Source organism: Uloborus diversus, chromosome 9, assembly GCF_026930045.1.
Source record: "Uloborus diversus isolate 005 chromosome 9, Udiv.v.3.1, whole genome shotgun sequence".
Classification (NCBI taxonomy): domain Eukaryota; kingdom Metazoa; phylum Arthropoda; class Arachnida; order Araneae; family Uloboridae; genus Uloborus; species Uloborus diversus.
The window spans coordinates 127780381-127796310 of NC_072739.1; the positions used below are offsets into that span (position 1 = coordinate 127780381).

At 34.6% G+C, this 15930-nt stretch overlaps 1 protein-coding gene across 1 annotated transcript in view; it reads right to left on the minus strand.

Moving 5' to 3' along the window:
- LOC129230482 (uncharacterized) overlaps window positions 1-11762 on the minus strand; it is a 31812-nt gene extending 20050 nt beyond the window's left edge. Inside the window, exons 1-2 of the mRNA XM_054864884.1 lie at window positions 11657-11762; window positions 1002-1059 (exon numbers count right to left, since the gene is read on the minus strand). Of these exons, the coding sequence (XP_054720859.1) occupies window positions 1002-1059; window positions 11657-11701 (103 nt within the window). The 5' untranslated portion in view covers window positions 11702-11762. The remainder of the gene's footprint in view (window positions 1-1001; window positions 1060-11656) is intronic.
- Window positions 11763-15930: the final 4168 nt, after the last annotated feature.

Here is a 15930-nt window from a genome sequence, read left to right on the forward strand (position 1 = left end):
TTAAAATGCTGAATCGATGGTTGTGATTTTTTTTTTTTTTTTGCTACAACTGTGTCCACAGATATCAATGATATGTTTATCATAAGACTCTAAAATGCAATTTTAAAACAATTTTATCAAAAATATTTCTTTTGCAAGTCGTTTTTTATACTTTTGATGCCTTCACTTTGAGAATTGCAATCTCTCTCCGCTATGGGAATTCGATTTTTCGAATTTTTGATGTTTAGTACGCTTTGTTAAAAGGTAAACAAATAAAATCTTTTTATTTTTGTTAAAATCACGGAATTTATAAGTTTTAAACGAAATTCTGGGCTTTTTAACAGTGTCTTGGGTCAAAAAGTTAAATTCTGAACCCTTTGAGTTTTTTTTTTTTTATTATTATTATTACAATTATTTAAAATACTGTACAGAAATATTTCTCGTATAATTTAACATAATGTAGAATGTTAGATAAATATTGATACTTGAGAGAGCGATGCCCCCCCCGCCAAATAATAGAAAAACACCGCAGAATGATGTTTTCAACATAGAAGAGGTAAACACTCAACTTTAAGTTGAAATGATGCAGTTTGTGCCATCTCTAAATTCTAAAATTTCGTTTTAACATTTTTTTTTTAATTATTTGATTTTTCACGAAATAAACTCATTTTTCACAAAAAACGGACTGTGAAAATCCTGGACAGACCCCTGAACATATGACTATAGATAAGATTTTGAGAAAAAAAATAATGGTGCTGCCATCCAACCGGTATTCGAGAATATGCTTTTCGTTACAAGAAGGTTGGGGACCCCTGGTCTAGATTGTTATACAATCCCACTTAAAATATGACTTGCTTCATCACTGTCCTTTTATTTTAAGCGCATTTTAAAAACACTCTACGGAGAGAAACGGAGTAATTAGCAGCAACACTTCTGAAGCCCACTTTCTTTATATCTAGAAAGCAATTTAAAAAAAAAAGCAGAAAAAAAAAAATTAAAATCATAACAATAAGTTTTTGTACCGTAACCATTGCCTTCTTCGTCTTCTGGTGGATCTTCTGAATCAAGTACTGGGAGGTTCTATTTAAAAAAGAGAGAGAAAGAAAAAATTAAGTTGTTTCACAAGAACTGCTGTTGAAGGAATTTTTAATAAAATTTAAAGTATATACTGAAAATGGAATTCCTTTCTTAATGATAGAATTTTCATGTCTAGCTAACAAATGAAACAACTTTATTGCCGCGTAAAGTTGTGAGCTTTCGTGCGAGGGAAGTCCTAAACTTGATCAACCAATCGTAACAATAAACACGGAATATTTTGGAAGTCGCTTTTTCCCTACTTCAATTATTTGTTCCTAAGAACGTGAACATTTTCATACATACATAATTAATATTCAGAAGGAAGTATCAGCATTGAAATATTACATTTTACAGTGTACTTATAGCTCAGCAAATTTAGGTGAAAAATAGTCGATGCACCACAAATTTATAATTAGCTGAATTTTTCAGGATAAGTTCCTGAACATATGTAGAACGAATCCTGAAAAGTCCCCTATGCTCCCATGTGAGCTTTTATCCAAAGACCAAAGATGGCTACCTGAGATATTTTGCCTCCCTTATCAGTGCCGGATTAAGCCAGTGCGGGGCCTGTAGCAGAGGCGTAGCTAGACCCGACTTTCGGGGGGGGGGGGGGGGTTACTTCTTATATATATATATATATATATATATAAATGTGTAAATGTGTGTGTAAATTTTTTAGTATTAAAAAAATAAGAGGGAGGCGAATCTTACATACTTTGGAATGGGGTGCCCCAATTCCAATACTTGTGTCAAACAAAACAAAAGCAAAGATTTTTTTTTTCTTTTTTGTTATGGAAATATCAAATTTTTTTTCTTTTCCCTCCATTTAATTTAAAGTGAAATTATCTAGCAACGGTCTTGTCAAAACCAGTCTATCCGAATCAGGGGGAAATCAAATATCTGATGAGCGTGTTCCGTTCATTTCAGTGTGACTGCTTAGTTTAGAGGCTAACACACATCTACAAAAGCTGGCATCCCTGAAAGCTAATAGATACTTCCATTTCCGCCTGTAAACTGGATGTTTGACTTTCAATCTCATCGGTGGTCGGTCAGACTATAAAGACTATTTTTACTAACTTGGTTTGCACTAAAAGTATGAAATAAAATAAAAAAAAGACTTATTGAATTATAACCTGCAAAAAATGAAATTGCTTTTCATATCGTTATATTTATATGTTGCATTTCATATATTTACATTTATGCTAATTCTAAAGCAGTTAATAAAATTTGAATAAAAAAAAAGTTAGGGAAGAAATATAGGCGGTAGAAAGTTGTTCGCTCAAATGCATATCATCTGTTCTCATCTCAAGTCTTTAGAATTTACATAAATATCTATTTGGGAGAGCAACAGCAATTTTCGAGTATTATAAACGGAAGTCTTTTTTATTTTCTACTTTTTAAAGCAAACCAAGCTAATAGAAATAATCTAGATTCATTTCCTTTTTAAACATTTTATTCTTGTAATGCTATGCAGTTTTTCTTGTGAATTAAAATAAAATTACCTTCAGAAGGGTACGATGGGACTAATGCTGCTTTGCAGACTACTTCGTTTTCTTCAGACGACGTCAACTTTCTCTTTTTAGAGCAATCCTTTTCGTCATTTTAATTTTTTTCTTTGGGTTAAAAAAGCTTGTTATCGGTTTTGCTCGCTTCATTATGCAACAGCTTTTACTTAGAATGTACTATCTTAAACAGACTGTACGTTTCCAAAAAAATACGCAGTAAATACTGGCTGAAAAATCAATGTGATTGCAATGGATACTCTGGTTAGCAAAGGTCGTTTTGACTATGACCTATGACACACACGAGACCAGACCAACAAAAACCTCTATCGTCTCGAATTCCGGTTATGCTATCATTTTCGGATTCGAAGCCTAATGATCTTTAAAGCAGCAAACAAAAATATTTTCTTCAACTCAGAAAGAGAGGAATTGTCTTCAAGAGCTGAGGAGGCAGTGGAAAAAGAAAAATGGAGAAATGCGTTCCACGAGTAGGCTTTCCAGGAAGATTAACCAAAGGACAGTCGTTTCGCGCACTTTCTTGGAAGAAGAGTAAAGGGGTGAAATTCACAGGTTTGACATGTAAAATGAACATTTCAAGTTCATGGTTAAAGGTCATTCAAGTTAAAAGCCATTTCGCTCTGTTATCTGGATTAGTACTGTTCTTTGGTTGCTCTCTTTCTTAAAATTGTGATTCCTTAGAAAACCGAGATGACTGCAGTGAAAAGAAAATATAAAATCAAGTGATGAAAAAAGGAAAATCGTAGAATACTGGCCAAGATAGATTTGCAGCAAGTGCTAACCTCAAAAGGATAAATTATGAATCCAAAAAAAAAAAAAAAATCAGGGACCAAAAAGCAATAAAGGACTTTTTCTTGAAAAAGATATGCTTAAAGTTTCTTTTACTGTCAAAATGATTCCTTAAACTCGCAATAAAGCACTTAAGAATGTAATAATAGAATACATACCTAACAAAACTAATAAAGAGGAATTTTAATCAAGAGCAAAAATTGTCATTAGTATCAATTTCAAATTTTCACCATCATATTTCAAATTTCTATAAAAAGTTTCTTAAAGCCCCCGTATCTCAAAACCTCTTTATCTCGATTTTTTCTTTAGTGTGAAATTCGAAACATACAGATTCGACTGTATGCAATATTCCCACTGCGCGGCTCATAAAATTAAACATATTCAATAATTTGCTGAATCTATGAGAAAGATAGGCTGCATATACGTGGATTTAACAAATCAATCTCATTTCTAAAGCGAAGTGTCAAATTTCACTCAATTATCAAAAAATTGTCGCATCAGAGGGAGGCGTCTTTATGCTTGAGGGTCACACATGGAGCAGATTTTCAATGTCATTGGGGGAGGGGGTGGAGTAGAGTGAATTTTTGACCTTTGTTGCTCAGAAAAAGTCGTTTTGATTTTTTTTCTTTTTCTTCTTTTTTTTTTCTTTTTTTTCTCTTTTTCTTCTTTTTTATTCTTTCTCTTCTCTCTTCTTTTTTTTTTATTGTGAGACTAACGTTTCGGGGGGGGGAGGTCGTCCCCAAACCCCCCCCCTTAGCTACGCCCCTGGCCTGTAGCAAATTTTATCAAGGGGCCCTTGTTTTTGCATGTTATTAAGAGCCATTGTCTGTAAGGATCAGGCAGGTTGTGATTGTTGACATTTTTAATTTTCTTTATTTTTGCAAATGTTGTTCCTTATCATGAAAGTAATGTTTGTGCAAAATATGAGCTTTGTCTGCCTTACCGTTTTTGGGAAATTAAATTTATAATTTAGGGGGCGTGGCACATTTTTGCGTGTTTTTCAAATTTGCAGATTTTAAAGTTCTTGATGCTTTAAGCGCCCCTATAATGACATAGATTTTTAAATTATATACTATTATATGACCTTCTTAGATACTATTATAGCTGTCAAATCGGTGTCACTACGAGGGCGACGGCCACAAACTCCGTTTAAAAATGACCGAAAATGATTTTTTTTACTACATTCAATGCCGATTTTCTCAAAGCGCCTTCATGATGACACCAACGTTTTTACATCAATTCCTAGCTACACTTGCATACATCAAAAATATGTAATAAAATTGGTGTCACTATAAGGGCGCCAGAAGATATTGGAACTTTTATGTGTTAAATTTCATAAAAATGCAAATGTTTGAAATCTAACTACTACTCTCGCCCTCATAGCAGAGATCTGAAACTAATTAAGTTTGATAACCAACATGTTCGTCTAACATATGAAATAAAAAAATCGGTGTCACTCCTATTACTTTTGGAAATATAATCATTCGAAATTAGTATGTTATGGAGTTATTTAAAAAAAGACTTCTAATTCCAATGTTTTTTGCACGGTTTGTTTTAAACTTTAATATAAAATTACAGTAGTGACACCTAAAATAATATGTTTCTAATGTTTTTTATAAAAAAAGCTTTATAAAAAGCATTGGAAACACAGGAAATCGATATAGGTACAGATGGACGTATTGTGTAAAGTGCATTATAGCTAAAATAGTCGTACTATATTTTTTCAACCATACTAATTTTTTATCTGTTATTTATATAAAAATGCAACTATTTATAACATAATGTCTTAAATAGTGATGAACATAATGTATTATATAGCGAGCGTTCAGAATATGAAACATAATTTGAGGATGACGTAGACTAAAACAAAGAAAACATAAAAAATCAAATCACCCAGTTTCAGAAAGACGGTCATCTCTTATTGATATCAGGTAATTTTGTATCACTTAAGCTTGGGAAAACATGATATTCCGGAGAAATAGTAGAAGTTGACCATTTGCTAATCTGAATACAACTAGCCCCCTCATAGCAGATATCTGAATCTAATTTGATAACCAACACGTTTGTCTAACATTTAAACTAATAAAATTAGTGTCACTCCTACTACTTTTGGAAATATAATCATTCGAAGTTAGTATGTTGTGGTGCATTTTTTTCATTTATTTTATTATTTTTGTAAAATTATTTTATTTGTTTATTTATGTATTTTGTTAATTTAATCTTATCACATCCAGATAGTGTTTTGAACATATTTATTTTTAATTTATTACAAAGAAGCAACGTTTTACATAAACAGCTTTGGGCAGTAAGAGCGTCTTTATCTTGAATAGAAAATGTTCGTTTTGATATAGGTACAGGTGGATCTATTGTGCATAATATGTTTAGATTATCATACCAATACTCGCCTTTTTTGCAGTCAAATAAATTTATTTATTCTAGTCCTTCTTGCCATGCATTTGACCTTTACTTGCAAATGGTAAACTTCTACTATTTCTCCAGGATACCATGTTTTCCCAAGCTTTAGTGCTACAAAATTACCAGATATCAATAAGAGATAACCGTCTTTCTGAAACTGGGTGATTTGATACTTTATGTTTTCTTTGTTGTATGTTCATCACTATTTAAGACATTATGTTATAAATAGTTGCATTTTTAGTATAAATAACAGATAAAAAATTAGTATGGTTGAAAAAATATAGTACGACTATTTTAGCCATAATGCACATTACACAATACGTCCATCTACCTATATCGATTTACTGTGTTTCTAATGCTTTTTATGAAGCTTTTTTTATAAAAAGCATTAGAAACATATTATTTTAGGTGTCACTACTGTAATTTTATATTAAAGTTTAAAACAAACCATGCAAAAAGCCATTGGAATTAGAAAAGTCTTTTTTTAAATAACTCCATAACATACTAATTTCGAATGATTATATTTCCGAAAGTAATAAGAGTGACACCAATTTTTTTATTTCATATGTTAGACGAACATGTTGGTTATCAAACTTAATTAGTTTCAGATCTCTGCTATGAGAGCGAGAGTAGTGGTTAGATTTTAAACATTTGCATTTTTGTGAAATTTATCACATAAAAGTTCTAATATCTTCTGGCGCCCTTATAGTGACACCAATTTTATTACACATTTTTGATGTATGCAAGTGTAGCTAGGAATTGATGTAAAAACGTTGATGCCATCATGAAGGCGCTTTGAGAAAATTGGCATTGAATGTAGTAAAAAAATTCAATTTCGATCATTTTTAAACGGCGTTCGTGGCCGTCGCCCTTGTAGTGACACCAATTTGACAACTGTAATAGTATCTAAGAAGACCATATAATAGAATAGAATTTAAAAATCCATGTCATTATTGGGGCGCTTAAAGCGACAAGAACTTTAAAATCTGCAGATTTGAAAAACACGCAAAAATGTGCCACGCCCCCTAAATTAAAAAAATTAATTTCCCAAAAACGGTAAGGCAGACAAAGCTCATATTTTGCACAAATATTACATTCATGATAAGGAACAACATTTGCAAAAATAAAGAAATTTAAAAATGTCAACAATCACAAATGCCCTAAACTGCCTGATTCTTACAGATAATGGATCTTAAACAATAGTGGACTTCTCCATGAAGACGGGGAATGCACTTATAATACATACATGCATACATACATATAGATATATTTTTAGAGCTTAATGAGGGTTATGACCACCTTATATTGCCCTTCCCCATCACGATGCATTTTTGAAATTTTCAATGTCAGAAGCGCTATTTTTGACGATCTAAAGAAAGGGGGTCCGAGAGTTCCGTAAAATTACCCCTGGAAAATTTTGCGATATTTCGATTCAAAAAGCACAACTTTAACGACTTCTGATGACTTAGGCGGAGAAAAAATTCAAGGGCCCTTTTTTGAGATTTTTTGAAACTGAAGTCAAAAAAAAAACGCGATTGTACTATCTTAAGCAAGGTTAGGGAAAGAAATTGGATTTACAACGGCCCTCTCCATCTCCAGGCAATTTTTCAGAATTGAAGTCTAAAATGAAATTGTAGATTTTCTTTCGTGAGTTTGAGGAAGAGAGGAAAGAGCGGGTTCAAGGAGGTCCCTCCAGAAAATTTTCGAATTTATAATTCTAAAAACAAACACAATTTTAAACCGAAAATTTTCAAAGTTGTAGACTCTGAAAGGGTAATTTTATACGATCTTTGGTGATTTGGAGGAGGGGGTTCAAAAGCTCCCGCCTGGAGATTTCTCGAAATTGAAGTGTTGAAAACGGAAATGTAGGTCATTGCTGGTAACTTTTCCTAAGGGACTCTCCTCGGAAATCCGGAAAATTTTCGGAGTTGAAGTTCAAAAAATAAATTTTAGGTGATCGTTAAAAATGATGGAGGGGGAAGGGTACTTTCTCATGGAAATTTTTCGAAATCATAGACCGCAAAAGAGATGGATTAGATTCGTTGACTTTCTCCTTACCCCCTTCTTTGCTACACCATCTTTCATTTATTTTCAAGACAAATATTGTGGAAAACTGCTCTACTATCAGGCCCGGATCTGCGTACCCGCAGACCTCGTAGTGCGGTGGGGCCCCACGTCCTTAAGGGGCCAAACGGCTCAAGAAATTGAAAAAAAAAATAAAAACCTAGCACAAAGACATTTCTGAGATATTTAACTTTTTAGGTTTTCCAAAAGAAATTTTCAGTTTCCACCCTAATATTTTTATTAGTTAAAGATACGAACATTTGCACCTTCAGTAGACTTTTCTCACTATTATAGACTAAGATGGCATTTTGTAACATTTTCCCCATTTTATTTAATTTTAAATACCCTGACTCCTGAATCTCTTGATAAATTTTTGTTTGAATTTTGTTTTTTACCTTCAGACATTTGGAGTTACTGATGCGACTTTTCATTACAATATTTTAGATATATTTCTCGTTTTTAAACATGTATGCAGTCTGAAACATCATTCGTTGACCCCGATATTTTTTCAAAATTTTGCTATGATTTTTGCTACGATATTTTTATTGAAAAAAAAAATCCAGACATAAATTGGTTGTGGGTTTGCAAGAGGACAACGAAGCTATGGCCTAAGGCCCCTGAATTTAGTAGAGCCCCGTATTTGATCAAAACCTGAATGTATGAAAATTTGACTGCTAATCATGAAGCAATTTTTGATGAAATGCAGTTTGACTATTACTGGTAAGCGCGAAAGTAAAATCGTTTAGCATTTGATAAAGGGTACCACCAGGTATAATCGCTTTATTCAAAATAATCTCCTCTTTCAGAACAAAAGGACCTATCTGACAAAATTATTTGTAAGCTTTTTATTTTTTATTTATTTTCTTTTAACGTCTCTATAGTTGCCCGCCCAAGTCGCAGATTGACATAAGCAACACAAAGCTGTATTTTAGTTGCAACTGCGTATCCTGAGTTTTTCTGAATAAAATTAATAAATTCTGAATAAATACTAAGTAAATATAAAAAGGAAAGGATTGGAAGACGGTAAAGTGGTTCTAGTCGAAACCTAATTGACAAAACTACATTCCAAAGGTAGTTCAATTTTTTTTTTTTTTTTTTTTTTTTGGTCCCCTGTGCCTTAGATGAGTAAAAAGGCCTACGTGTGGAGTTAGATTAGGCATTGGTTGTTCCCTATCGTTGTTAGTTTGCTGGCTCCTACCGTCTCTAAAATACGCAAGAAGATCCCCCCCCCCCACACACAGTGATAAAGGTCAGGATACTATTATCCCGTACACGTTTCGGGTCTGCACTTTAAAATAAAAAAAAGAGAGAGGAAGAAGTTTAAACAGGTAAAAGAGCGGGAAAGTAGTTTATTTTTTTTCCTCATGGCGCGGGGCCCGTAGCATTTGTTACTTTTGCTCTATGGCTAATCCAGCCCTGGTGCTATTACGGCCGCAATGAAAATGTAGTTCCATCAAGAATTGATAAATATCGAATTCAACATCGGGGAAATGGCTGCTTACAACTACGAAATTTGCGTTAATTTCTAACATTTAGCAATGCTTATTGAATTCTCTTTTCTTTCTGCGTGGGCCAGAATATCCACAAGACTTTAAATATTAATTCAAAAAAAAAAAAAAAAGAGGTCATGCATACAAACAAAAATCACTAGGCTTTTCTACGCTACCGCGTGCGTTTGTTTTACCTTTTTCATTCGCCATTAGACGGCGGCTGCAGTGCTCCTATAGTTTGTTGAAGTTGCGAATTGTTGCATGCTCATGCATGAAAGAAGGGAAACCGTAACTTGGTACACTGAAAATTTTTTGTTGCATTTTTAATGGGACATATCTACAGGTCTACATCTTGTCTTGAGGTGAGGTACTGGGGTACACCCTTAAAATAGAATACTTTGTTCGAATGGAAAACCTGATTAATATGCTACTTAGTCCGTCGGACCTTACGTCCGCTGGATCTTATATCCGCCGGACGTTCTGTCCCTCGGATCCTCTGTTCGTTGGACACTTTGGTTCTGGCCGTTGTGTTCGGCATTCCTACAGAGCTGCATTGTTCGGAGATTGAATTTCGGATTTGATTTGGGCGCAGTCAATCCGGAGATGCCGTAACGAAACCGAAGAAGAAAAGAAGCCTGATTCAGGGATGAGAGTGGTCAGAGAGCAAAAAGGAGAAAATCCAAAAAAATTTCGTAAAAGATATGATATCCAAAACTGCATCAAAATCGAACCTAGAAGCCATGATATTCTAAAATTCAACAAAAATGGCTAATTTACCAGTTTTAAAGGTAGTACGTAATTCATAGGGAACCATGGCACACCAACGAGGTACGGGGAGACATACTGTATCTCATGGTGAGCAAGGTTCAAACATTAAGGGGTAAACTCCCAGCTGGGTTGACGCCCAGCACGGGGACCTTCCCCGGCGCAATAAGCATCAAGCGCGTCCGTAGCATGATACGACTATCGACCGCCCCCGCTACGCGGACCCCCCGGGCGGTGGAACCTAAGACCTACGGCTGAGAGGTGGGGTGTGTGCGGAGAAAAGTACGTAATTCATTAAGTATAAGTCATAGTTTTATACAAATTGCTGCATTGTACCATTTCTTGCAAGAGTATTTATTCCTAAATAAAACTAAATTTTGAAAAAGAGGCAACAATTTCTAATCCCTGAGTCCTTGAACAAAGAGTTGGGAGAGTCAGAGGTCAATCTTAGCTGCATTACACAATAAGTGTCAACTTTTACTTTTCATAGAAAAATACATCTTTTCATTAAAAACATTTGAGTTTTTAGTGTTAAATGAGTGAGAACATAAATTGTAAAACTAAGTCTGTTTGTTATGTAAAAATTCACAACAGAGAGAAAAATGAGAAAAATCTAAAATTTCTTTATGTGGTAGAACACACTTTTCATAGTAAGAATTGAAAATAAATAAATATTTACGTATATAAACGATTGGTTATCTTTTCCCTTGCATTGGAACCCAAAATTTGTTTTCAAAACTTACTAATACAATTTCGGAATCAAAAGAACAACTTGCAGCTGCCTCATTAATCATGAAATCTCAAAACTTTTAACAGGCCGTAAAGCCAAAACTATTAGATATTCACCATAAATATTTTTTACAATTTCTTAACTATTCAAAAAAATTAACACCATGCCAAGTTTCAATTCGAGATAGTGGGTTCTAAGCCACATTTTTTTTATTAACTTTTGCATTTTTTCTAAAACAAGTTAAACTGATAAAAATATTACTGAAATGATGAATAAAATAAGCAGATATAGGGTAGCACATAGTAAAAAACAAACCAATATTAAAAATAATTGAAATACTCGCAGGATGCAAAAAGATTGAAATCTCAAACGAGGCATGCAACATTCGTCGCAGCACGTGTTTGACGTCGTTGGTATTATTCCAAAGCGTACGCTTTTGGCAGATATCGCGGAGGATGAAGATTCGAGGGGGGGAAAAGAGAAAAAATAAAAATCGAACACCGAAAATTTTAAAAAATCCTTTTTTTTCCCCGATTTTTGAGAAAAATAAGGCTTGAAAGAGGCAAAAAAGGAAGGAAAGGCTTAAAAAGCCAACAGAAAAAGCCGGAAAAATCTCATCTCTGGGGCTAAAAATATGTTTCACCAGTGTAAAATCGGCGATCACGTAACTTGTTACGATTCATGAAACTTTTTCGCTCTGTGTTCACATCAAACTGGTGTAAAAGTAAACCTTTGAAAACCTTACTTGAAAGAAATCAGTGACGTTTCGGAATTTTTATACAGTGAACCATATTTAGAAACAAAATTGAAAGAAATCTAAATTTTACCTGAAAAAATCTCTTCATTGCGTCAGCAATATCTTTGTTGGACATTCTTCTGTTGATAAAGTAGCTAGTAGCTCTTCAATATCAAGGGTGAAAAAATCAGCAGTCGAAAGAAACACGTTGTGACACTAGCGGTTCAACCCGACAGACACTGCAGGACTGCAACCTACGCCGGCTCGAGGAAGAGTTTATCTCATCGAGTAGGGGTGCAAGCAAGCACAAGTGCAAGTATTGAAGCGGATGATTGACACAGCCGATAACGACACGTAGCTCTGACGCAAGGCCGTATCCAGAAATTTTTTTCGGGAGGGGCCCAGATTAGCACATTGCCCAACACACACATCATATAGTATTTATAGACACACCAAACGCATAAAAATGTTAACATAGAAGACTTTTTATCTCGATTTTTAACGATTCCACTGTTTGGACTGTTGTTATTTTATTTTAATTTCTTATTATTTTTCTTATTCACCTTGTAGTGGTGAGGATAACACGAGGGTGTCCCTTTAAGTCGGATGTAGAACATCCATAATTTCAGGGGGTCCGGGGGTTTCTCCTCCCGAGAAATTTTTGAAAAAAAAAAAATCTGTATTTTGAGGCCTTATATTAGGTAATTGAAACAACGAAAATATGAAAAAAAAATAGGCAAACAAAGTTTTTTAAAAGTTATACATTCTTTTTCCAGTCAAGATCAAACAAAATAAAAATTGCTTGCTCGACAAATCATGGAAATTAATGGACAGAGAGGAAAAACGAGAGAGGAGAAAAGAGAAGCACCCCGTCATCTGCTCATATCGACTTTTAGTGAAGTTTGTTTTTGATCACTCCCCCTACCCCCACTTTTTTTCATTAACTGCCCTACAGTATGAAAATTGTACAAAATAGTTTAAAAGAAATAGTGTAGACATAATAGTGTAGAAAATAAGAACGGAAGGGTAATATTCTGGTCATTTGGACAATTCATACTTTATTTTCTTGATCAGATACAAAATTGAAGAACTTTTCAAGGAATTTCAAAAACTTAAATAATTTTCAGACTCTCGAACAGTTGAAATTATTTGAAGCTCTTATAACTTTGTAAGACACACCCGTTTTAAGTTAATAAATGCAACGAAATATTTCTAGAAACAAACTTTTTTTTTTCAATCACAAGTAGTGCAGAAAATTAAAAAGAGTAGAGTAAGTGTTATTTTTTTTCCTCATACTTAAGGTATTAACAGTATGCCGTACAAGTAAGAAAAAAAATTAAAAAAAAAACAAGCAATAACAAAAGAACTTCCATGATACTGAATTCGGCACTAAATAAATGCAAGACATGAAACATATCAGTCACAAAAATGATCTTGAAAATTATGCTACAAAAACGCGAGAATCGTGATTTTTGCATTTTTTACGCAGGATGTATCAAGGAGCTGAATTTGGCACATCTGGGTAACAAGATACCCGCCTAATTGGAAACTAGGGGCCCAGCCTTTGGGGAGTCCCCGACTCGAAATCAGTACAGTGTAAGTTTTATAAGAGTTTTAGGGGGAGAGGGCAGGGTCGTGTACAGAGGGGAGAAGGGACACCTGTTAGTCCGGGCCCGAGCTTAAATGGGGCCCAATATCTTTAAACCTAGGGTTCAAAATATAGGTAAACAATATGGAGGGGGCCCAAAAAAGGTATTTGTAATAGCCCCAAAATTTCTGTGCACGCCCCTGGAGGAGGAAGTGCAAGTCTGCCGAACCAGACTTTACCAAAACTGACAAAGGGCCTGCCTTGACCCTGGACTGCCCTGAATTGAATTGGGAAAGAGAGCAGGAAGTCCTAATTAAAGGTCTAAATTTCAAGTGTGCCTTGCGGCTAATGAGAAATAGAATTGCTTTTTCTGTATTTCTTCAAAATATTATAAATCTTGAATAGTAGCAAAATTAAGAATAAAAAAAAACTTCGTTATTCTCCTTTTCTGACCTTAGGAATTTAAAAAAAAAAAAAAAAACCGTCTTCTGTTTTACGGTACAAAACATTTCGGGTTTCGGGGGGGGGGGGGAGCCGGGCCCGGCGGGCCCGTCAGGCCCCCCCTCTGGATACGGCCCTGCTCTGACGAACAACTTTTCGCTCCAATTTCAAAAATCGTCGAGGTAAAATGAATGGAATATCAGGGGCGTTGGAGCTGGGGGAGCTTGAGCTTCCCCTGAAATATTTCAGACCGGCTCAGCTCCCAGAAAAATTCTCATGCTGCAGCCTTTTGCCGCACATTGTCTTCCTCATACCTGATTTCAAAAATGTGATGTGCCTTTTCTAGGAATTTTCACCCAAAAGCAAGGGACAGACCATGGTGGATTAACACTTTCAGCCCCAAGGGCAACCATTTTGAAAGCACCTAGGGTCCCAGCCACATGGCCGAGTTTCTTGTTCTATGCTTTCCCCTTGTTCCTTTGTCCTCTTAGTGCGCACTGATGAGTTGCTAATCCTATCCTTTTCATCCTCCCATCAAGTAGTGACAGGTGTTCTACCCTTTCCACGTGGAGCAAATTCCTGTAACATTTTCGCTACATTTTAGGAATGTGAAATTTTATGTTTTCTATTTGAAATGTATATAATTGGGTATGGAGAATTTAGCACATTAAAGCAAAGATTTTTCCTATGTCTTTTTACATGTTCATTATGATTGTGACGTTAGAGGAAAATAATAAGAAAAAAAAGAAGACAATGAGATTAAAACGTAACAATTTATTTGAAAAAGAGTTTTTTTTTTAATTTAAGTTTTCTAAGAACGTTTACGAAAAATACGGAAAAACATGAAGTTTGTTCAGAACTTATACAGCTTGCTTGTTCATGTACTAACACCAATTTTGCTGTATTAATAACACTAAAGCACTAGATTGTTTCGAATCTTCGTTACAAATAGTTAAAGAACTGTTTTTAAACAATATTATTTTCATTGCTGAGAAAAAACATATGACTATTATGAAAACATCATCGAATCCACTCTTCTGTCGTTAAAAATGATACTCAAGTCTCTAAAGTAAGCCAGCAAAATGCTCATTATGCCTCCCCCCCCCCCTACGCTTTTGGTTTCGGGAATTTTTCCCGAGTTCTACGCACATTTAAATTATTGTCACAAATAATGTTACAAATATTTTCAAAAAATGTCCAGAAGAATTTGGATTTAAGTTTATTCTTTCTTCGCCTCACTGACATTAGATATGTATGCATTGCAATTCTATAGATATTTGTTGAACCAAAGTTATCACAGTCTCACAATTACAATAAAGTATATTTAATTACATGTCATAAAAGTGCATTGTAAAAATGTAGAGCTTAATTTTGGAAAACAGTGTGCATTTTCCTTTATTCTAATTTTTTTTTTTTTTGAAGCAACCCCCTTCTCCCTCGCTTCTAGCATGCATTTGAAACCAGACCCTGAAAAATCAGTTTTTCATTGATTTTTGGGTCCCCGGAAAATTTTGTGGGGAAGCTCTATCGAACCGACTCTTTTTTATAATCAGAAACTGCAAATATGTTGGCAAAAAGGCAACATTATTTCTTTTCATCGCGCTTTTTTTTTTTAATTTATTTAATTCCAACATTAATTCATTTTTGGTTATTTGTTTGTAGTGTTTTTCACGAATGTAACGCTTATTGTCGGGTTATTAATTTACATCTTAATTAAAATTTAAATATGTTTCTGAACTAATTCCAGATGTTTCTATTTTTTTTTCTCAATTTGCAGGTTTTCTGGGTCATCAAAAGTAGAATTAAAAAGTATAGCATTAATTTTTCCCTGCGTTTTCTTTTTCCTCCGATATGCCATTTAAAAATAATCAAAAATTTAAACAATGAAGTAGAAAAATGAGACTTCTCTTCCAAGAGAAAACAGCCAGCAATGAAAATTTCATGTGGAAGTGAAACTGCGATGTTGCTTCACATTCCTTCTCATTGTCCGTCATGTCAACTGTCGCGCTTCTTTATTCCCGTGCACACGCCCCGAGTTCACGCCTGTTAGCTCTCAAGGGAGTGGGAAATATTCTGGGCTGCGTTGGGCGTTGGGCTATTATGGGAGCCAAAGCATTCGGGCGCGTTCGGCTATTACAGGGCAGAAAGAGTTAAGGGGGCGAGGGGGGGGGGGCAATTCCCCCAGTCTTGGAAGGACTTTATACAACACACCTGGTAACAACACACCTCCCAAAATCTTAAAAGAAAAAAAATCATGATATTTTTTTCTTTTTTTGAATAGTACAGAAGTGAAAATGAAGAGATTAGCGAACGTCCTTTTCTGATGGGGGGGGGGG